Source organism: Mastigoproctus giganteus, chromosome 5, assembly GCF_048544385.1.
Source record: "Mastigoproctus giganteus isolate SK-2022 chromosome 5, ASM4854438v1, whole genome shotgun sequence".
NCBI classification, from domain to species: Eukaryota; Metazoa; Arthropoda; class Arachnida; order Uropygi; family Thelyphonidae; genus Mastigoproctus; species Mastigoproctus giganteus.
In genome coordinates this window covers 110214720-110237517 of record NC_143579.1, presented here as the reverse complement: position 1 = coordinate 110237517, position 22798 = coordinate 110214720, and the positions used below count along the sequence as shown (strand labels likewise).

The window sequence follows — 22798 nt, the reverse complement described above, 5'->3', positions numbered from 1 at the left end:
AGAGTCCATTGATTACCACTCTCTGTTGTCTCACACTCAAAGACCCTTTCATCCATTGTAGCAACTTGCCCTTAATGCCATATTGCTCAAATTTGTACTGCAGTCTTCCATGTGCAACAGTATCAAAAGCTTTCCAGAAATCCAAGTATATGATATCAAAATTATTTTTTGCATCCAGTTCCTTTGTGACCACATCATAGTATGTAATCAAATTGGTCAGACAAGACTTCCCATTAACAAACTTTGTCTGATTTATTACTGTGTAGATTCTTGTGTAGATAATCCTGCATTGCTTCTTTAACCAGTGACTCCATTATTTTTCCCGGAACAGAAGCTAAACTGATAGGTCTGTAATTACTCATGTCACTCTTTGAACCTACTTTGGGAATCACATCTCCAGTCGGCGATTCTGTAGCCAGGTGGGAAGGAGCAGCAGTGCATAGCACACGCTTCTTGATTAGACCGGGGTTCGAACCCGTCACCACCAAATACGGAGGATGCGGAAAGGTCAGGGAATGACCACCGCATATCCCGGAGCAATATGGCCTTAGTTGCTAATGCTCCTAAAAACCAAACAACACACACACACCTCCAGTCCATGGGGACCTCCCCTGAGTCCAAGGATGCTGTCATAATTATGGTTAAGGGTTTGCTTACTTCATTTTGCTGCGTCCTTAATATAACTGGATAGATCCCATCCACCCCAGATGCCTTTCTTATGTTTAACTTTAACAATTTTTCCTCCACTTTGCTCTCAGTTATTACAAAATCATTAAGCTCCCTGTTAGAGTTTAATAAGCTTCTATCCTCCACTTCCCTAGAAAATTCCTCATGTGTGAATGTAGATGCAAAATACTCATTCACTTTGTCAGCTATCTGAGCAGGATCATCAACACTCGAACCATCAATATCAAGTGGACCAACCTGATTCATCCCCTTCCTTCTAGAGTTTATATACGTAAAGAAGTCTTCACTGTTTTTCTTTGCATCTTTTGCCAAAGATTTCTCATAATCTGCCTTTGCTTGCCTAAAAAAAGTGATAAAAGTGAACTGAGTGACATCCTTAGAAAATATTGCATTGAGGCTTTTAGTGTTTGTAGACTTGCTGCTTGTAAGTTTTACATCACACCCAAATGGAAGACAGACATTGTTTGCATGATACCTTCTAGTTCAATGTTCTTTTATCATGGAACAGTAGAAAGAGCACTCTGTAATGCAGTGAGTTACATTATGCAAAGTTTAGATCAGATGGCCTAGTGCTGGTGTGGAGAATGCCTGAGAAAAACACTTCCACAGTACAGATGACAAAGTTTAGAGGAGGTAGTGTCATGGTATTTGGACTTTTGGTTGTTGGTTGTAGTTCCAAAACTATCATTGCTAAGTTGTACACTGGTATTTTGTTCAATTCTATGGCACTCATACTGTGGCAGTTCTTTGAAAGCTAAATCTTCCTATTCCATTTCCCACAACAGGCACTGTAAAAATGTGCACGTGTGGAGCACCCACACAAATATACATATACAGGGTGTTTTAAAATATATTCTGGATACCAGAATAAGTGTATGTGTTGGCGCGACCGGGCTAGCCGAGTGGGTAAAGTACCTGCCCGGCAACCCAAAGGTCGCGGGTTCGATTCCCGCCTCGGGCTTGGATCAAAGTACTGCAAAAACCTTGGGAGGTGCAATATGGCCACAGAAGCCGATGCGCCAACAACTACCAAATCAAAAAAAAAAAATGTGTTGGCGCAGGGGGGGGGGGGTGTCAGTGAATGATTCTATACAGTTACAGAACTATGGAGTTTTAAAATAAAGAATGTATATAAAAATAAAGAAAAATAAGAAAATTGCAGACATTATAGATAGTATGAATATGCATATTACTAGGTGTCTTCTTATTCTTATTTTATAATAATAATTATTAAAATATTTATATAATATATTTTTTTTATTATACAAAAGTATTTTTTTTTTTACCAATCAGACGATTTTTTAAAATCGAAACTGCCAATAACCATTGAGAAATTAGCATTTTTTTCCCTCCGTATTTTGGACCGTAGAATACATTCCATATATATCTATATATAATGGCTTGTTTCTTATTTTCATGTTCTTATTTCATTTTTTTTAATAACTTTGCACTCTGTTAGCAGTTTGGCATTGCTTTGTAGGTTCTCTTAATTCATTTTATAAGGGCCACCATTATTCAAATCACTGCATTGGCACGCTTATTAGTTTATCAATCAGTTGCAGTTTTGCATTGGTTTGTTTAACCTTTGAAATGTGGCAATTCCATGGCCTTTTGGCTTTCTGATAAGCTGGGGCTTGATTGTAAGTCTGTTTTAACTTATTTTTGCTTCATAGTTAAATAGTAAAGATCCTCTTGTAGATTTTCAATATTCTTTCATAGTGGTATTTCTTGTTATTTGGCTTTGCCGTCAGTAAGGTGCCATTAATTCCCCTGCCACCTCCCTCTTATTGTTGTAGGTATGGTACTGGTTTTCTTTATATTTGCTACTTACTTGGCTTGCCAATCTGCTAACATATTCTTAATGTATATATTTCAGTTTGCATTATGTATAGAGATGTTTATCGATTTTTCTTTACAGATATAGTTTCTTAAAGAAAAAGTGGGAATATGTGGAAATTCATACCACTGAAAAACCTCTTAATAGATATGGTCATTCCGTTGTAATATATAAGGTAAGGATAAATATTTAATTGATATGTTGGAGTAAATAGAGTATTGTCAAATCAGATTATTTCATAAGTTTACAGGTTGGCTGTATCATTTTGATTATATAGCTCATTCTTCATTATTGTATAATAATTTCATTGTCTCTCATTTGAGGTCCGAGTTCAAATTTCATTAGTTATGAAGGGGTAGAGGGAATTTTTAGTGTTTTCACCCAAGACTATACTTAGCCTGTCCTGAGCAAGTTCCTTCCCTTGTAAAATCGTCTCGGTTTTTCATTCTTTAAACATCTAAACCCAGCCTAGAATTCTAGCCTGGGTTTGGATATTTATGGATTAACTTGATTAACCCAATCTGGCTGTTGCAAATTAGAATAATGCAAACTTTTCTGTTTATACCGCTTTGACTGAAACAAGCATTTTTTAACAGGTGAACACTTCTGTGATGGTGGAAACAGTCAGTAGTCACATACACCAATATTTTTTAATGCGTAGTGATTTTCAGTTATCTCTGGTAATGTCTAGATAACTCTGTTCTTTTTACTACGTATGTTCTTACTGGAGTGGCTCTTAAGCTAAGATAATTCTCAAATTGATTTTTACTTTTTCAAGCTGTAATTAAAAATTAAGTGGAATCTTGTTTTCCCTAACTAAAACAATTAAACTCATGAATTAATTAAATGTGAATAACATAATTAAATCATGTGAATTGATTTTTAAATTGAATTGTACTGTGCAAAAAAGTATTATGCATTAAAATGTATGGTAGTTTAACTTACATTAAGTAAGTTAAACACACACTAGAACTGATTTTTTCTGGATTCCATACTGTACCTCTCATCAAGCCTGTACTGGGTGGAAGACTAAAAGTCTTCTATCGTGAACATCCATCAAATCTTTATTGTAAAAATCTGTAGTTTTATATAAAAGCTACAGACTTGAATAATAATTTTAAAATTATAAAATAAATTAGCCGATGCTATTTGTTTGTATTGAAATTTTATGGAATTAGCAGTAACCCCAGAGAAATGTACCAACTGTCTGGTACTACGCTCAGGGTAGTGGAGAATGAAAAAGACCTGGAGGTAATTGTGCAGTCAGATATGAAGTTTTCTGAGCAGTTCAGACAGGCTGTCAGAGCAGATCATTAGGTCTTGTCAATGATATACAGGAATTTTGATAGCAGGAATAAGGAGATGATTATCCCCTTGTATAAGACAGTGGTTAGGCCACACCTTGAGTACTCTGTACAGGTCTGGAGGCCTCATTTTAGGAAGGATGTACAGTTGCTAGAACAAGTACAGAGAAGGGCAACAAGATTGGTGAGGGCAGCAAAGAGGTCCTATTACCAAGAAAGGCTTAAATTGTGCAGATTGCAGCGTCTGGAGACTAGGCACCGGCGAGGTGATCTGATTCAGGTGTTTAAGGCCCTGAATGGATTGAATGGTGTATATGGCCTTGAATCCCATCGGCATTGAGCAGGCTGAATGCTGATGGGATTCTTCCTCTTGGTCAGATTACAAACCTGAGGGGGCATAAACTCAAATTGAGGAAAGACTTGTCGTCGATTAGATTGTGGAAATTTGCCTTTAGCCAGTGGGTAGTTGATTGTTGGAACAAACTTCCATCTGTTGTTGAAGTTAATAGCTTAAATAAATTTGAGGAAGAAGTGGACAAACTTTTGGAGTGATTGGATGGGTGAAATGGGATTTTTTTTTTTTTTTTTTTGATGATGTATAAGCTTGGTTTCTTGCATCATATGCCTCTGCTAATGCTAGTAGAAGCAATGTCCAATCTTCATGTTATTTTGTGAACACTAGGATTTAAAATGCCTAGTTAAAGTAAATGTCAACAACAGAATAAACCTGCCAAAGGAACACCTCTTCATCACAGAGCAGAATTACTATCTGGCATTCTCAAAATTTGCACGGGATCTCTTTGCCACCAGAAGAACCCTTCTATTTACTGCGGTCAACTCTGACAAGACCTTCATTTACCTTACCTCGTTGGGCAAACCCTGGCAATGCCTAGGTTTCTTTTCTTCTTTTTCTTCTGAAGAAAAAGAAGAAGAAAAATGAGGGAAGAAGAATTTTTTTTTTTATTGGAAACAGGCACAGGGGTGACAGTTTTGAGTTTTGGGGAAAAAGGGAGGAAGTAAAGGGGTGGATGATAGGGATGCTTCCACCAGGAAATAGAAGAAAAAGGGATAGTGGGTTGCCCCTGCAGAGGCAACCCATCCTCTGTAGGGGAGACTTAAGAACAATGATAGCTTTTAGGGTGGTAGGCCTACCCTAAATGCTATCACTGGTGAAAAGTGAGGTGGGAGGGCAGAGGATTTGGATGAGAGAATGGAAGAATAAAAGTCATAGGGCCAGGGTGCCCTATGTGAGAGTGGTTCCTATCCAGCTGTAAGCGAATAGACCTACACTAGCCAGTTTCAGAATCCCATGCCATGCTCTCAAGGTGAGTCAGCACAACGAGCAGTGGCAGAGGTACTTCCATGGTAGGTTGCCTCCACTGAACAGTACATTTAGCATCCACACATCATTTGCCCATCTCTTCCTTGCATGTAGATCATATACAGGGCAGCACCTGAATGGACATAACTTTTTTTTTTGTTAAAATTCCACATAGTATTCACTGGCCACCTCAAGGTTTACACACATGAACCCTCATTCACTCTACCAATACGCATCTTAGCCTTCTAATATACTCTTTGTAGTTTTTTTTTTTTTTTTTTAAGACATGTATTCAGAGGGAACATTTGTGCAAATGGGACATTCATATTTTCTGACATTCATTTAACATTTATTCAATTCTCACTTGTGGCAGTCCTCTGAATGTATACAGAAAGGACATAGTGTATAGTGTTACTTGTCAAGCAGCACTGGGGTCTACTTCCCAACTCCATATAGTGTACTCTGTGAAGCAGTGCAAACTCTGTAAAGGCCAGTGATAGTGAAAGTTTTAGTGTAGTCTGCATAGTGTGGTGTTGTTTGTTGATCCCTGGCCATTAGCTGCAGGGCCCTAGTGGGACCCCACGTTGCCCATCATTTTTCTTTTCTTGTGGAGGCAGGCTGGGTCTAGTAGGGAGTAAATAGGTCTCTGAATGGGGCAAACTCTGGACATTGCCTGAGCTTGTCAGGGAGACTCCAGAGTGAGGAGAACCCCCCCCACTGGAAACTTTTATTGGAAAGGGAGTGGAGGTGATAGTGTAAGCATTGGAGAAAAGGGGTGAAGATGAAGGAGATGGATGATAGGAAGACTTTCCACCTACAAATAGGAAGTTACATGATAGAGCAACACCCCTGTGGAGGGAGCCTACTCTTCACGGGAAGGGGTGGCTGTCAAGAGCAGAAAAAGGTTTGTGATGTAGAGCCCACCAGGTGAAATTTTTGGGGGAGGAGAAGAGAAATAGCTAATGAAGGGAGAGTAAAGCCATAGGGCCAGAATGCTCTAGTGGGAGATGAGATTGCACTGTGAATGGACAGCTCTACTCTGTTTTAAATCCCACACCAGCCAGACCAGCTGCAGCTGGTGGTAGCAAGTCCTATAGCATACCTCGAAAGAGTGGAGGCAGATACACACATCTTAGACATTTTGAATATGTATTCGTGTCCAAAATGATTAAGATGCTTACATTATTTTGCCTCCCCTCTTTTGAGGGGAGACAAAATGTAAGCATGGCAGGTGTGTTTCCTAGTAGGTTCCCCCACTGTAGTCTAATTAGGGGAGACCTGTAGAACTACACACTCTACATGTACTCTGCACACCTATCATACTTACAGAAGTATATACTTTTTTTTTTTTTTTTTTTTTTTCAAGTATGTAGGGGCAGACTGGAAAAAGCACATAACACAACTTGGACTTATTCATTTGCTACATTCATCATCATACAGAGATAGGGTAGCCAGGTGGGAAGGAGCAGCAGTGCGTAGCACACGCTTCTTGATTGGACCGGGGTTCGAGCCCGTCACCGCCAAATGCGGAGGATGCGGAAAGGTCAAGGAATGACCACCGCATGTCCCGGAGCAATATGGCCTTAGTTGCTAATGCTCCTAAAAACCAACCAAACAGAGATAGGACATAGGTGCCACCTAAATACGAACACTACCTAGACAATTTATTTATTTTTTTAATATACAGGGTATGATTTAGACAGTAATACCTAAGATAGTCTCATGTAATCATTATTCTCACACTGATTTTTACTCAGTACAGTACCCTGAATAGGATGGTGCACACACTTTTTTTTTTTTTTTTTTTTGCAGGTTAAGTGGATGCATTTCTCACTAAGTACAGGAGACATTCACGTATTGGGACCATCTTGCATTCACTCACACACATATATCTACCCATTCACACATCCAGATATACCCATTTACAGTCAGATATCCTTTACTCGTCATTTCACACATATATATATAGATAGTAGCTCTCAATCACATCTGAAATGTGGACACTGTCAAGAGCTCCAACCAAAGCATAGACTGTCATGTATATCACTCATTCATACAACTAAGCATGCAAGCCTTTGTCCATAGCCAAGACCACTTGGGCCCAGCTACAGCCATTTCCCATACTTAGACATTCACCATACACAGAATGGAGAGGCACATAAGGGAGGCGGGGGGGAGTTTACTTTTCTGTCAGAGATACACACAGACACAAGCTTGCAATCACATCTGGCAATGTGGACACGAGAGAGAGCCCCAACCAGGATTAGGCCAACATTTTCCACGAGACATGCACACAGACACAAGCTGTAACTCATGTCTGGCAATGTGGACATCACAGACAGCTCCAACCAGCGTTGACTGACATACAGACTTAGTGTCTTTACATGATTACACTTGTGCCCATAACCAAGTCTACCAGAACTCGGCCACAGCAGAACATACACACATGTAGACATTGACACATCTTAAACCCACTTATCCTCATAAACTTTATCCATTTATTCAATAACATAGGGCCATTAATAACATAGATATACATAAAAAAAGGGACATAAATACAATACATGTAAACATACATACTACTATTAACATCAAAAATATCTCACACACATTCTGACTGGGTGGGAAACGCATTCCAGTAGACCACTCATTTGGGGTTATTCACTTTGGTAAGTGTCACAATCAGGTAGGGATTCTAAGTAAGGGGGGGGTTGTCACAGCCAATGTTGGCATAGCATGGTTACTTCTCCTGGTCTGAAAAACGTTTTGAGCAAACTCAGAGAAGGCTATGTAATAATGTATTTCTTCAGAGGTAGTAGCTCATCTCCACGGTTTATTGGTCCAATCTTGGACATAAGTCTACATCTTTGAGGATGGTAATTGGGGTAGTCATAAAGGATACGGGCCCCCAATTCTCATCAACTCCACAGGTACATTTTGGATCCTAGGCAAGACCCCTTTTTAACAACTTTGCATTTAGGGAGTCATGCCCTTTTAGCAAAAATGTGGCATAGAGACCTGGGGCAGGAACTTCCTAGTGACTTCCCCTTTAGGTGTCTGCTTCCATCAACTTTGCCATTGTTAGTAGAGTGTAGATAGGATCCTTTTCTTCTCCTGTTTTATGTCAGCCTCAGTGTTTATTGTGATCCCTATTGGAATATGCTTCTACAGGCTATAATTGAGACCTCTTCTTACTTCTAAGTCTAATTGCAGTGGCCCTGCCAGGACCCGAACAGCAGGTGTACTGATTGTGCAGCATGCCCTTGTGAGAGTATTATCTTCTGTATGGATGCTAGCTTTTTATTTCTGTGTAGAGTGACCCTGTGGTACCACACACCTGCACTGAGGTAATGGCTGGGAGGAAAATTGCCTTGCAGCTAAATACAAGTATCCTCCTTTTTAGTCCCCAGTCAGTGCGGCTGATTCTAGTAATCCTACTGGCATAGTACCTGACTTTTTTTAGCTAAGTTTACAAGATGTGGGTAGAAAAGTTATTATCAAATATTATACCTAGGTATTTCACTTCATTAACTAGAGATATTATTTTATCTGCTATTTTAATTTGTGGACATCTGTTCAAGTTACCCTTTAACAGAATTGATTTAGTTTTACTGCTGGAAATTGCTAGTTTGTGTAAATTTGCCCATTGCTGTAGGGTATTAATGGCTAAATTAGCATGCTGTTCCAAAACAGTCCTAGTCACTGTCTTGCTCATTGGTCTTAATGAGCAAGACAGTGTTGTCAGTGAAGGCCAGCCTCCTGTCTGTCGGGCCTATACCTATCACCAGGAATTCATCCAGCACCAGGTTCCAGAAACAGGGACCCAACACTGAACCCTGGAAGCATCTTTGTGTCACTTCTGGTTTGTCTGGGTTTCAATGGCACATCAGAAACTAGGGCTGTAATGCACCACTTTACTGTTGATGCACTAGTATCTGGTTTTGACTGTTACCCATATGTCTCTAAGTAATCTTGTGTTATTATGTGGTACAGGTTTTGTGGTATTCCAGCATATTGTAGTCTGCAAATTATGCTAGACCACCATAGGGCATCAAAAACTCCTGCAAAATATACTGATAAGGCAACCGCGTAAGTTTCTTCCTCTGTAGTTGCTGTTTGGACTATGTAATTCATTGCATCTTCAGTGGAGCATCCCTGTTTAAATCCATATTGTCTCTCCGATTGTAAGTTAGCATTCAGGTAGTAGCTTTCCAATATCTTGCCCAGAACTGGCAACAAGGCAATGGGTCCATATGGTTTTGCATCTGTTGGGAGTTTTTACTGATTTTTTAGTATTAACCTTATGTTTGCCTGTTAGCATTAGTAGAGGCATATGATTTGAAGAAAGCAAACTTATGCAGCATCGGCCAAAAAAAAAAAAAAAAAAAAAAAAAACGCTTTGCCCCTCCGTTAGTTCTAAATACCTGACCAGCTGAGCCTTAAATTTATTTAGGCTATCAACTTCCACGACAAGGGATGGAAGTCTGTTCCAACAACCGCTGGCTAAAGGCAAATTTCCGCACGTCTATCCTACATCTGCCTTTCCTCAATTTGAATTTATGCCCTCTCAGGTGATTATTCTGAGCAAGAGGAAGAATCCCATCAGCATTGAGCATGCTCAGACCATTCAAGGCTTTATACACGTGTCACCTCGCTGGTGCCTAGTCTCCAGACACTGTAATTTGCAAAACTTAACTCTTTCTTCATAAGAGTACCTCTTTGTTCCATCACTAATCTTGTTGCCCTTCTCTGTACTCGTTCCAGCAGCTCTACATCATTCTTGAAATGAAGCCTCCACACCTGTATACAGTACTCAAGGTGTGGCCTGACCATTGCCTTATACAAGGGAATAATCACCTCCTTATCCCCGCTAGAAAAATTCCTGTATATCATTGACAAGACACTATGATCTACTCTTGAAGCCTGTCTGCACTGCTCAGAGAACTTCATATCTGCCTGCACAATTACCCCCAGGTCCTTTTCATTCACTACCATTGTCAGTGTAATACCACAGAGTTGATATGTTGCTCTGGGGCTGCTGTTTCCCATATGTAGTACTTTACATTTGTCAATGTTAAACTTCATTTGCCACCTCTCAGCCCATCTGCTCAACCTTTCCAGATCCTGTTGCAGCAGCAGCATAGTGTCAGTAGTGTCCTTGACAACCCTGCCAACCTTTGTATCGTCTGCAAACTTGGACATTAAGCTTGATATGCCATCATCAATATCATTTATAAATACAGAAAACAATAATGAACCCAACACTGAACCCTGAGGAACTCCACTAATAATATTAGTCCACGATGAGCAGTGTCCATTGATTACCACTCTGTCTTCTCCCCCTCAACCACCCCTTTATCCATAGCAGCAATTTACCTCCAATGCCACACTGCTTCAATTTGTGCAGCAGTCTTCCATGTGCAACAGTATCAAAAGCCTTTCTAAGATCCAAATATATAATATCAAAGTTATTCCCTGCATCCGGTTCTTTTGTGACTGCATCATAGTATCCAATCAAATTGGTCAGCAAGACTTCCCCTTAACAAAACCATGCTGTGTCCGAGCTATAACTGAAGTCTTGTTATAGCTCGCAGTTATAGATGCTGTCACAAAAGAGCATCCAGCTCTTTTGTGACTGCATCATAGTATCCAATCAAATTGGTCAGGGAAAAACTTCCCGTTAACAAAACCATGCTGTGTCTGAGCTATAACTGAAGTCTTGTCTAGATGATCCTGCAGTGCTTCTTTAACGAGTGCCTCCATTAATTTTCCTGGAACAGAAGTTTAACTCACAGGTCTATAATTACTTGTGTCAGCCCTTGATCCTCCTTTGTGAATTGTCCAAGAAGCTGTCATAATTATGGCTAAGGGTTTGCTTACTTCCTTTGTTGCCTCCTTTAATATAACTGGATAGATCCCATCCACCCCAGGTGGCTTTCTTGTGTTTATCTTCAACAATTTCTCCTTCACTTTACTCTCAGTTATTACAAGATTATCTAGCTTACTGCCAGAGTTGAATACACCTCTGGCATTCCCCTCGCTGAATAACTCCTCATGTGTCCATGCAAAATAATGCTCTAATCTCAGTATAACTATTTAAAAAAAGCAGTACTTTGATATTTCTAATTAAAATACAAAATTAAACTTTATGAAGTTTTTTAAAAAAAAAAGTAAAATTAATTTAGGCAACAGTTTATACAAGTACAGTAGGCTGTCAAAATACCGGCACATCGAGATTGGATGCATACATACTGCACGGATGTCTACAAATGCCGAAAAAAGAAAATAGCAAGTCACGTAATTACTGTGTTTGTTTACGTTTGCCATTTTCAAAGTGAATTCTGTACTGATATCACGGATTATACTGCTGTTTTACATTTATTTTAAATAATAAACCCCTTACTATGGCTCCTAAAGTTAATAAACCTCATACAGAGAAGAAAAAAAGAACAACATGAAAGCTTAGTGACAAATGATATAATCCAAACTATTACATTAGGGTCACCCTTAAAATTAATTCATATACCCATGTTTATTGTATCTGTAAATCGCATATGTTCTCTGGTTGATTTGCTTGTTTTTGCTGGACGAAAAACCCCAGTTTATGGGAGAAAACCTTTGTATCTACACCTGAGACCCACTAACTCAGCCACAGAGTGAAAAAAGCCTATAAAAGCTCCCTGCGTCATCGATGGGATTTGAACCAGGGCTTTTTCTACCTGGGTTTCTACCACTGTGCTACCCTTGCAGACTAAACTTGATATAATAAAATAAATAGAACGGCGCATAAGCAGAAGTGTATTAATGGCAGAATATAACATTGGATCATCAACATGTTTGTTTTTTTTAATGTGCAGTTAATAAGCATTCTTAACCTCTCTATTTCTTATTTGGCCTCATTATTTCTGCATTAAATACATTAAAAATAAGCCTTTCTAGATAATGGAAAAATCAAAATAACGGCACCTTGAATTCCCAAAGGTGCTGTTATTTCAAAAATCTACTGTAGTAGCACGAGCTACATCACAATTTCTTTGACAAATAGTTGTTTTATTTATTTATTTTCTTTTATTTTTTGACATTTATAAGAAATACCACTAGTTTTGTTTTTGCATTTTTTATTTGACAAATTGTGTTTTTTTTACTTGTTCCTGGCTGTGTTCAGACTATCACACATATGAGGGGGCATAAATTCAAATTGAGAAGGTTGGTTGTAGGATAGATGTGTGGAAGATTCTCTATCATTGATAGATAATCATTGATTGGCTACCAAAATCCTGCAAAATCCTGTTGATTGAGCATTTGTATGTTGTCTTTCAAACTTTCATCCCTATGAAAGTTTGCTGCAACCTCTTTAATCATTTGCAGAATAGCCTTTGAGAAATTTTAGTGTTTGTAATTTTGTGAAATAGAATTCATTCATTTATAGCAACTAGATCTAACAAAATATAGAAACCTTCTAATGATCTTCAGAACTTTCTTTGTCATTTGATTAACCACATCATATTTTGTTGAATTGTAAAACTTTTTATTTGGGTTTATTTTTTTGTTTGTTGTCTGATTTTAGTGTTAGTACTATAAGCACAGACAATGCACGGTTTTTCTGCACCAGCTGAAAAAAAATGAAATAAGTAAAAAAATAATATTAAATATAATAAAATTAGTAAAATAATAAGAGGAGTTTATCTCAATATAGTACGTAGAACACTTCCGTATGATACCCTCCAGAAATTAAAACGGAAAAAACGAAAAAATCGACAACTTACCGGTACATTAGAGTAAAATATAAATAATTAAATAATCAATTTAACACAATTCAAATCAATTTAAAACAATTAAAAATCAAATTAACGCAATTAAAAGAATCTAACGAAAATATTCAAAACTATTTTCCTTCCTGAAGCTGACAACGCTTATCGACCATATGTCGTGATCACAGGAATGAAAATAGAATTTTCATTCCTGTGAAATGGCTATTTTTGGACAGACCACCTCTAGCAGTTGAAGCATTGTTGTTTGTGCCTTGATGATGATGACTTCATCCATTTTTGTTTTTTTTTTTTTTTTTTGAGGATGGTTTTTTTTTTTTTTTTATTCCTATTTATGTGGTTACAAGATCCACCTTGAACACTTCGTCAGAGATTACAATGACTCACACGGAAATAGCCGCCGACCGGGCTAGCCAGGTGGGTAAAGTGCCTGCCTGGCAACCCAAAGGTCGCGGGTTCGAATCCCGCCCCGGGTTTAGATCAGAGTAAAATGCAAAAAACCTTGGGAGGTGCATTATGGTCACAGAAGCTGATGCGCCAACAACTAACAAAAAAAAAAAAAAAAATAGCCAATGGCGATTTTTGGGTAATTCATGATTTTATCCTTTGCAGAACCTGTGGCATGTATTCCAAGGTCGACATAGTGGATATTGTAGCTCACTTGGCAATTCTTTTCTTTGTCGGCACTGTAAGGAGTGTATCGATCTTAAGTTAAAATTTGGTGTATTGCTAGAACAATTTGAGTCACTGATAAAAACAGGTGCTTGCTCTTGAGAACAATGTAATTGGGAGCTTGTCAGGGACTCAAGACTAGTAACCTACCAAGTGATGCACTCCTGATTCGGGCCCAAAAGAGAATAACCAAGCGCAAACTACTCTGGTTCAAAAGGACTTAGTTCTATTAGGAGACTATTGTCAGGGAAATGGAAAATAATTTTTGTAATAAGTATAGGTGTACTGAAACTAGGTTACTTGCTGGAAGCAACTATTAATGATGTCGCCAAGACCGTCAGATTTTAAGGGAGGAGGTAAAGAGAATTATTATTCATTTGGGGACTAGTGATATTAAGCATGCACGATCTGACGATTTGTTTGACAAATATAGGACCATGCTGAAGAAATGCTGCGAGTTAGGTTGCATGTCTATCTGTCTGCAATTCTACCCAGGAACTATAGGAGGGATTATACAAAGGGTACTAGGAAAGTTTTGCAATACAGCTTTGTTTATTTAATTTTTTCAAAGTAATTTCCTCTACATTCGATACACCTCTCCATCCTCCGAAACCAATCTTTAAACCAGTTCTGCCAAGTTTCACTAGGGAGTAAAGCACACTCGTTGTCCCAAGCCCGTAGAAGGTCCTCATCACTGGAAAACCGCCTCCCTTTTAGCTTCACTTTCACATGCGGGAACAGTGCAAAGTCGCAGGGAGCAAGGTCTGGACTGTAGGGAGGGTGCTCGAGAAGTTTCAGTCCTGTCGTGGTCAAATATTCGGTGCAGGCTTTGGCGCGGTGAGCTGGAGCATTTTCGTGATGGAGGTACCAGGTGTCCATTCTTGACTTTGGCCGCAGGTTCTTCATAGATCCAATGACTTTAGGCAGGCATTGTTCAGTATACCACTTAGCTGTGACTGTCTTCTGCGTGTCCAAAACGACACGTTCCACAATTCCACTCGATTTGAAAAATACAGCTATCATTTTCTTCTTTACAGATCGGGATTTTCTGACAATTACGGGTGTGTCGTCATCATCAAAGACCCAAACTTTGTTTTGAGCCTTGGTCGGCAGATCATAATAGTACAGCCAAGTCTCGTCACCTGTCACGATGTTGTTCACATACCGAGATTGTCCCTTATCAAACTTGTTTAACATCTCCCGGCACCAAGTCACACGTCGTGTCATCTGCTCTTCAGTCAGTTGATGCGGCACCCAGAGAGAACAAAGTTTCTTCACGTGCAAATGATCTTGCAGAATCGAACGAATTGCTGGTGCATTTAGGCCCAAAGTATCCTCTATCTGTTGGTAGGTCACTCGCCTGTTTTCGTCAAGCATTTTCCTCACAGCAGTAACGTTTTCCTCCGTAACTGACGTTCGTGGCCTTCCCGGCCTCTCCGAATCCTCCAGAGTGAAATTTCCCCTTTGGAATTCTCTATACCACCTGAATATCGTTGTACGATGTGGACAATCATCATCTAGTGCAAGAGTCATTTCTTCTAAGCACTGGTCTGTGGTTAAACCACGCACGAAATTATACCGCAAAACTGTCCTTATCTCATTTCGTGACCACGATGCCATCGCAAGCACTTTACACTCCCACTACTAATGAATAACTGAGCCCATCGACTTGGCGCAGCGGCTACTATGCACGTATGAACATGTCTCAACATGCAGCAACAAGCAGCTTCCTGTGATTCATTGTTGCGTCATATTGCAAAACTTTCCTAGTACCCTTTGTATAATGAAAGCCTTGTGGATTAATTCAAGACTTGAAGGACTCTGCAAGGCTTTTGGGGGGGAAATATTTGTCAACTTGGCCTGAACTTGTAGGTAGAGGTAATCTGTTTTGTAGAGATGGGAAACATTTAAACAAAGGTGGTGCAAGAGTTTTTGCCAGTATTATTGAGGATACCTTCAAGGTTCAGGGAAACTGCTAGTTTGGGGGAGACAAGGGTAATATAGTTTTACACATTTATCTGACAATATTGGTTAAAGTAATGCTTTGCACAATCAAGAGTTCTTGTTTTTTACCACAACAGAAATATTAGCAAGATGTTCTGAGGGCAGAAATGTTTCAAATGAGTGGGTAGCTAATGCCAGGGAAGTGAGCTTAAATAACTAAGGGGTGTGTCAGGGTAGTTAACTAAACAAGAATGATGTCTTAATTGTTTATACAGTAATGTCAGCAGTGTCGTCAATAAAATGAGTGAATTCGAACTGATGGTTAGGACAAGTAATGCTGACATAATAGGGCTTACAGAAACATGGTGTCACCCAATGATGAGTTTCAGTACAGTATGTGTAATGTATTTAGGAAGGATAGGAAGATAGAAGGGGTGTTGGTGAGGTCATGCTTCTTATCAAAAGCAGCAGCATGAGTGCGACAAAATCTTTCCTGGATTCAGATATTTCTCATGCTACTTAGAATCTGTATAGTGTGAGATAGTTGGAAGCAAAGGTATAATAAGGGTGGGAGTAATCTACAGGCCACATGATTGTGAAGATTATGTGGCCTCTACATGCAAATGGAATGGTCAAGCATTAATGTCTTATTATGGGTGCTTTTAATTTGCCCCTAATTCATTGGAGCAAATGGAAAGGAAACTCCACATGGGTCAACTAGGTGATTATTATTTGTATCAACATGTCAGGGAAAGTACTGGGAATAAGAATATTCTAGACATCATCATAACCCATGAACCAGATGACATAATAGGTCTGAAATACAGGAACCAGTAGCATGAAGTTGTACAGTGTAAGATGAAGAGAGAGAGAGAGGGTAGCACTAGTTAACAGCAAAGGAATGGATTATAATTTCAGAAAAGGCAATTACAATTCCTTAAGGAAATGGCCTCTATTAACTAGGTAGATATCGCACAGAGGGTGAATACAATTGAATTATGATATACCTTTAAAACATTAATCACAGAAGCCTTGAATGCTTATAACCATTAAAAAATACTCCACAAAGAAGATTCCACGTTGGATGAATAAGGAAGTTGCCAGATTACTTGAGCAGAAAAAGACGGCATGGAAAATTTACAGAGCAATAAAAAGTACTGAAGCCTATAACAGCTACAAACTGATCTGTAATAGTACCACAGAAAAGGTTAGGCTGGCAAAGGCAGATTATGAGAAATTGCTGGCAAAGAGAGCAAAGAGTGGGGATAGGGAATTCAAATATATAAATGCGAAGATGAGAAGGACAAACCAAATCGGACCCTCATGTAATGGACATGGGATAGTATTAGATACTCCAGCTGAAATTGCAGATGAACTCAACAGTTACTGTGCATCAGTATTTACAGAATAAAAACCCTTTGTGCCAATGAGAAATTTTGGGAGTGATTTTTTTTTAAAAAATTAATTAATGATGTTGAAATTTCATGTTTATTTAATGAAAAAACTTTTGAGCTTACAGGCCAGTAAGACTCCTGGAGTTGATGGCATATATCCTATAATCTTAAGGGAGGCAGCAAGTGAGTGCATTGAACCATTGAGGCTAATTATGAGAGCATCACTGGACTCAGGAGTGATTCTGTTGGATTGGAAAAGTGCCAATGTATATCCAATACATTAGCATGTATCTAAGAGTGAAGTGGGAAATTACTGGTGGGTTACTCTAACTTCAGTAGTGGAAAATCATGGAGACATTGATTAAGGGTGGAATTCAGGATCATTTAGATAGAAATGGACTCTGAAGGATACTCAGCATGGTTTTGTAAAGGGAAAATTGTGTTTAAATAATTTGGTTAGCTGTTTTGACAGGATCACCCAAGAACTGGATTTAGGGAATAATTTTTACATTGTTTATTTAGATTTCAGCAAACCATTTGCCTCAGTCCACATGAGTGGTTACTTTATAAGCTGGAACAGGTTGGAATCACAGGGAATATCTTCAGATTGAGAGCTGGATGGCTTCAGGCCAGGAGGCAGAGGGTTGTGATAACTGGTTATTCCTCAGATTGGGTTGAAGTAAGAAGTGTGGTTCCTTAAGGATCAGTATTAGGACCACTGTTGTTTTTGATTTTCATAAATGACATCAATGAAGGGATAGAGGGCATGATGACTAAATTTGATATAAAGATTGGTAGAGTAGTTAATGATCACTGCCAAGCAGAGCTTTTTCAGAGTGACCTAGATAGATTTTAGGGATGGTCAGAAAAATGGCAGCTATGCTTTAATCCAGCAAAGTGTAATGTATTACACCTGGGGAACAGTAACCCCCAAAATAACTTATACACTTGGTGGAGTTGAACTAAAACCAGTAGTGGAGGAAAGGGACTTGGGTGTAACCTGATCCAACCTAGGATCAGAGTATTGTTCATCCATCCTGATTCTTGTCCTTGCACAAATACACATTTAAATCAATGTGTATTTGTGCCCCCCCCCACACACACACAACTTTTTTTTTTTTTTTTTTTTTAAGGACAACATATAGCAGTGATTTTCTGCTATGATATTCAACATTATAGTACACTGTTCTGTTGTTTCTCATTACCACTAGTTCTTACTCATTCTTCAGTCATTCTTTTTACCAATGATATCACTGTTGTATCAAGGGCCATTTTAAAATATCTAGGTGTTTGATCAGCATTACCATTTTGGGAAAAGAATGTATGAATGCTGCTGCTGCAAATTGATAACGTACCTTTGAAAACAGTAATTCTCTTCACGTGTCTGGAAGTCAGTGGAAGACACATTTACCCCTTTTGATATGCAAATTGCTTCTTAAAAAGGAGGGGACATCCTTGCTTGTTGTTGTTATTTGGTTTTTAGGAGCATTAGCAACTAAGGCCATATTGCTCCGGGATATGCGGAGGTCATTCCCTGACCTTTCCGTATTTGGTGGTGATGGGCTCGAACCCCGGTCTAATCAAGAAGCGTGTGCTACGGAGGCACCTGACATCCTCGCCACCAGTCCCCAGTTTGCCTTGAATGGCTATAGCATTGACTAAAGACTACAGAATCTGGATACTGTGTTCTTTGGACAGTGATGTAGCACTTAACTGGCAGATTTAAATTTACACTGCGTACTGAAACTACCCATCTCTCTCTCTCTCTCTCTCTCTCTCTCTCTCTCTCTCTCTCTCTCTCTCTCTCTCTCTCTCTCTCCACAAAGTTTTTCTTCTATTTCAGACTGTTTTGCTTTCTTCCCCTCTTTTAACCTGCTTTACACCATCAATTCCCTAGTCTCTTATACAGTTTAGCCTAATGCCGTAATTTCTACCACCAGCATTTTCTATCTCTTGAACAGTTTTTTTTTTTTTTTTTTTACTAACTTAAAAATTGGAACTGTATTCTTTACTACTTGTGTTTAGCAGTACATATACATAGTAATTTACAGAAGGACCACCTGGATGAAGGCATGACTGCTAGGCTGAAGCCCTTTCAAAGTGATTCATTTAAAAAAAAGAAAAGAAAGGACTGAATAATTTTCTCTTATTTACGGCAGTGTGACTTTTATCCTTAGTCTTCTCCAAAGAAAAATCCTTAGGTCCCTACTGTCTTACTGATTACACTCACTAGTAAAGGACACTGAACTTAGAACCTCAAGCTGTAAAATGGGCTTTGTGACTTTTGTCATGGGTAACCTCTCCCATTGCACCTGTCAGTCATCTCTGCTGAGCAGTAAAGAATATCGTTGTTATTGGTATGTTTTAAATTCTGTCAAAAATTTCATGATCTTTATATTTCATTAAATAATGCACATTACTAGAAAACAAGAACGTTCATTTTGTAAAGAGAAAATCAAACTTTATGCATTCTGGCATTGCAGATTTCATTTTAACTAGTTGTACCCTGTGTAACATACGCCATCTTTTCTGATTATGGTGTAAATAGTTTAATCTAGATCCTTCAGTCTTCACCATTCTTGTTTAGCAGTGATATAATTCTACAGTAGTCACCTGTGGGATATATGCAGGTGGTTCCCTGTCTTCTCCAGCAAATATTGCATTAACCTCCATTTTGGATGTAGGTGCATTATATCATCTATTATCTAAGTCCGGGTCTTCTATAAATGGCACATGCACATTCACTGTTCGATCGCATGTTATTTGATGCATTTGTTTATATGCCTCAGCAAATGGGTTAAATTGTCGCCGCATCTTGTTCAGTTATTGCATTACTTGGTTTGGTTTGGTTGTTTTTTAAACCGTTTTGTTGTTGCCTCAGCAGAATCAAAAATATAAAGTTGTCCATATCCTAGCTTATTTACCTTGTTTGGATATAGCGGTGAGACTAAATAGTAAATCTGGTCATATATTGTAACAGGCCATATACAGTATGGGCCATTTCCAGGCTGTGATTTAATCTCTGCGCCCGTTGATGCGCCATTGCTGAGTTGTATTCTTGTATATGTTCTCTGTAATTATTTGCTTCATGTGTATCCCCTGTAAGCAGCTTTCGTAATAGAGTAGGTGTCTCACACAGTGGGTCAAATGAAAGCGTTCCATCATGACGGCAATTAGTATATTTATTCAATGTGTTTAACTCGTCCCCAATATCTTGCATTGCAATACTCACAGTTGTAACGCATTTTCTATGTCATGCTCTTCCACAATAATTACAGCTTGTTGATTATTCGCATCCTGTACTTCTATTTGATTAGTCTAATTGTAGTAGACAGAAACGAGACTAATTGTAGTCTCGTTTCTGTCTATTAGGTCTCTCTTCTATAATGTTTCATTATCATTTCTTCTACGTTTTCTCAAAGTTATTACACACCACTCAGCCTTTTTACACTTCTTCAATCTTAGAATGGTTTATTAAAATTGAAGACAGATAAGTTAAACATGCATCGATAGCTTTCAGGCATAGGTTGGCTTTCTTCAGTCGAAAAATGTAAGTACAAAAATTAATGAACGAATGCTCGGTATGGTGGTCATGTGAGGTAAACTGCATGAACAGGTGTTGGCAACAATTAGTCTTTGGAAAATTTGAGCTGCATATCTAAGTGTTTTTTTATATATGTCCAAATTATATAAGTTATAGTGTAATGTAAGTACCTCCATCGTTTGAAAATCGATGTAACCACTGGCCAACCGTACCTCCAGTATACATGAAAAATTACATGAAAAATATAAAATATTAGGTTAAATAACATAATAAGCCTTACATGGGAACCCATTTTGCAAGAGACTTTGTCGAGGGCTAAACCCCTACAAAATAAAATCCCATGTTAGACTGAGCCGTCGGTTTCTGTTATCATCTGGGATTTTATCACATGGGATTTTATTTTGTAGGGGTTTAGCCCTCGACAAAGTCTCTTGCAAAATGGGTTCCAATGTAAGGCTTATTATGTTATTTAACCTAATATTTTATATTTTTCATGTAATTTTTCATGTATACTGGAGGTACGGTTGGCCAGTGGTTACATCGATTTTCAAACGATGGAGGTACTTACATTACACTATAACTTATATAATTTGGACATACCTAACGACCGATGTAATGTTCTATCGTTTGATGGCATTAATCGGTTAGTTCTATATGTAACACTTAATAATTTTATATATTTGTAACACTTAATAATTTTTTATATATTTTACAATTTAACTCTGGAATATTTGGATTCTTTATATATATATATATATATATATATAGATACATAGGTAATGAACAGTATATTTATTATTTCTTATTGTTAGACCTTTTTTTTCTCCCTGTGCATAAAGTAATTCACTAAATTTATTGGCACTTCAACAAGTAAATGTCTTTGTCCATTTTTATAAACCTTCTGTATATCTTATTTTGTGTGTGGAAGCCCATTTTTTTAACTTTGGCTAACAATTTCTGATGTAACATACAAATATAAATAAGCTTTTATATATTTTATATTCAAGTACATATATTGTTTTGCATATTCTTGCAGCCTTACATATGAAAGTAGGGAGGCTGACTGCACTATTACTCCCAGGTCCTTTTCATTCTCTACCACCCTGAGCTTTTCTTGGCACAGTATAACCGTAGTTGTTTTTGCACAAGTAAAATCAAAATCAGTCAATTAACCACCCTGAGTGATATGTTACTGTGGGGTTACTGCTACCCATATGCAGTACCTTTACATTTGTCAATGTTAAACTTCAGTTGCCACCTCTCAGTCCATCTGCTCAATGTTTATAGATCATGTTGCAGCAGTGTACTGTCATTAACAAGCCTGTCAACCTTCGTATTGTCTGCAAACTTAGACATTAAACCTGAAATACCTTCATCAGTATCATTAATAAATACAGAATACCACAATGGACCTAACACTGAACCCTGGGGAATCCACTAATAACATTAGTCCATGAAGAGCAGTGTCCATTGATTACCACTGTCTGTCTTCTGCCACTCAACCATCCCTTTATCCATAGTATCAACTTGCCCTTTATGCCATACTGCTGCAATTTGTACAGTAGTCTTCCATGTGTAACAGTATAAAAGCTTTCCTGACATCCAAGTATATGATATCAAATTATTTATTGCATTCAGGTCCTTTCTGACCACATAGTATCCAATCAAATTGGTCAGACAGGACTTCCCCTTAACAAAGCCATGCTGTGTGTGTGTGTCCGAAGTATAACCGAAGTGTTGTCTAGATAATCCTTCAATGCTTCTTTAACCAGTGCCTCCATTAATTTCCTTGGAACAGAAGTTAAACTAACATGTTTGTAATTACTTGTCACCCTTAGATCCTCCTTTGTGAATTAGGGTCACATTTGCACATCTCCAGTCCATGGGTACCTCCCCTGAGTCCAAGGAAGCTCTCATAATTGTGGCTAAAGGTTTGCTTGCTTCCTTTGCTGCCTCCTTTAATATAACTGGATAGATCTCATCCACCTTAGGTGCCTTTTTTATGTTTATCTTCAACAATTTCTCCTCCACTTTGTTCTCAGTTATTACAAAATCATTAAGCTCCCTGCCAGAGTTTGATAAACTTCTGGCATTGCCCTCCCTGAATAACTTGTGTAAATGTAGAAGCAAAATACTCATTCAGTTTGTTAGCTACCTGAGCAGGATCATCAACAGTTGAACCGTCGATATCAGGTGGATCAATCTGATTCATCCTCTTCCTTCTCGAGTTTACATCAGTAAAGAACTCTTTGCTGTTTTTCTTTGCATCCTTTGCCAAAGATTTCTCGTAATATGCCTTTGCCTGCCTAACCGCCTTTGTGACTTG

The 22798-nt window shown here is 38.4% G+C and overlaps 1 protein-coding gene across 1 annotated transcript in view; it reads left to right on the top strand.

The window, feature by feature from the left end:
• Positions 1–22798, top strand: part of LOC150085636 (attractin-like protein 1) — a 585126-nt gene that overhangs the window by 140863 nt on the left and 421465 nt on the right. The window contains exon 6 of the mRNA XM_090374629.1: positions 2606–2699. Within this exon, the coding sequence (XP_090230755.1) occupies positions 2606–2699 (94 nt within the window). The remainder of the gene's footprint in view (positions 1–2605; positions 2700–22798) is intronic.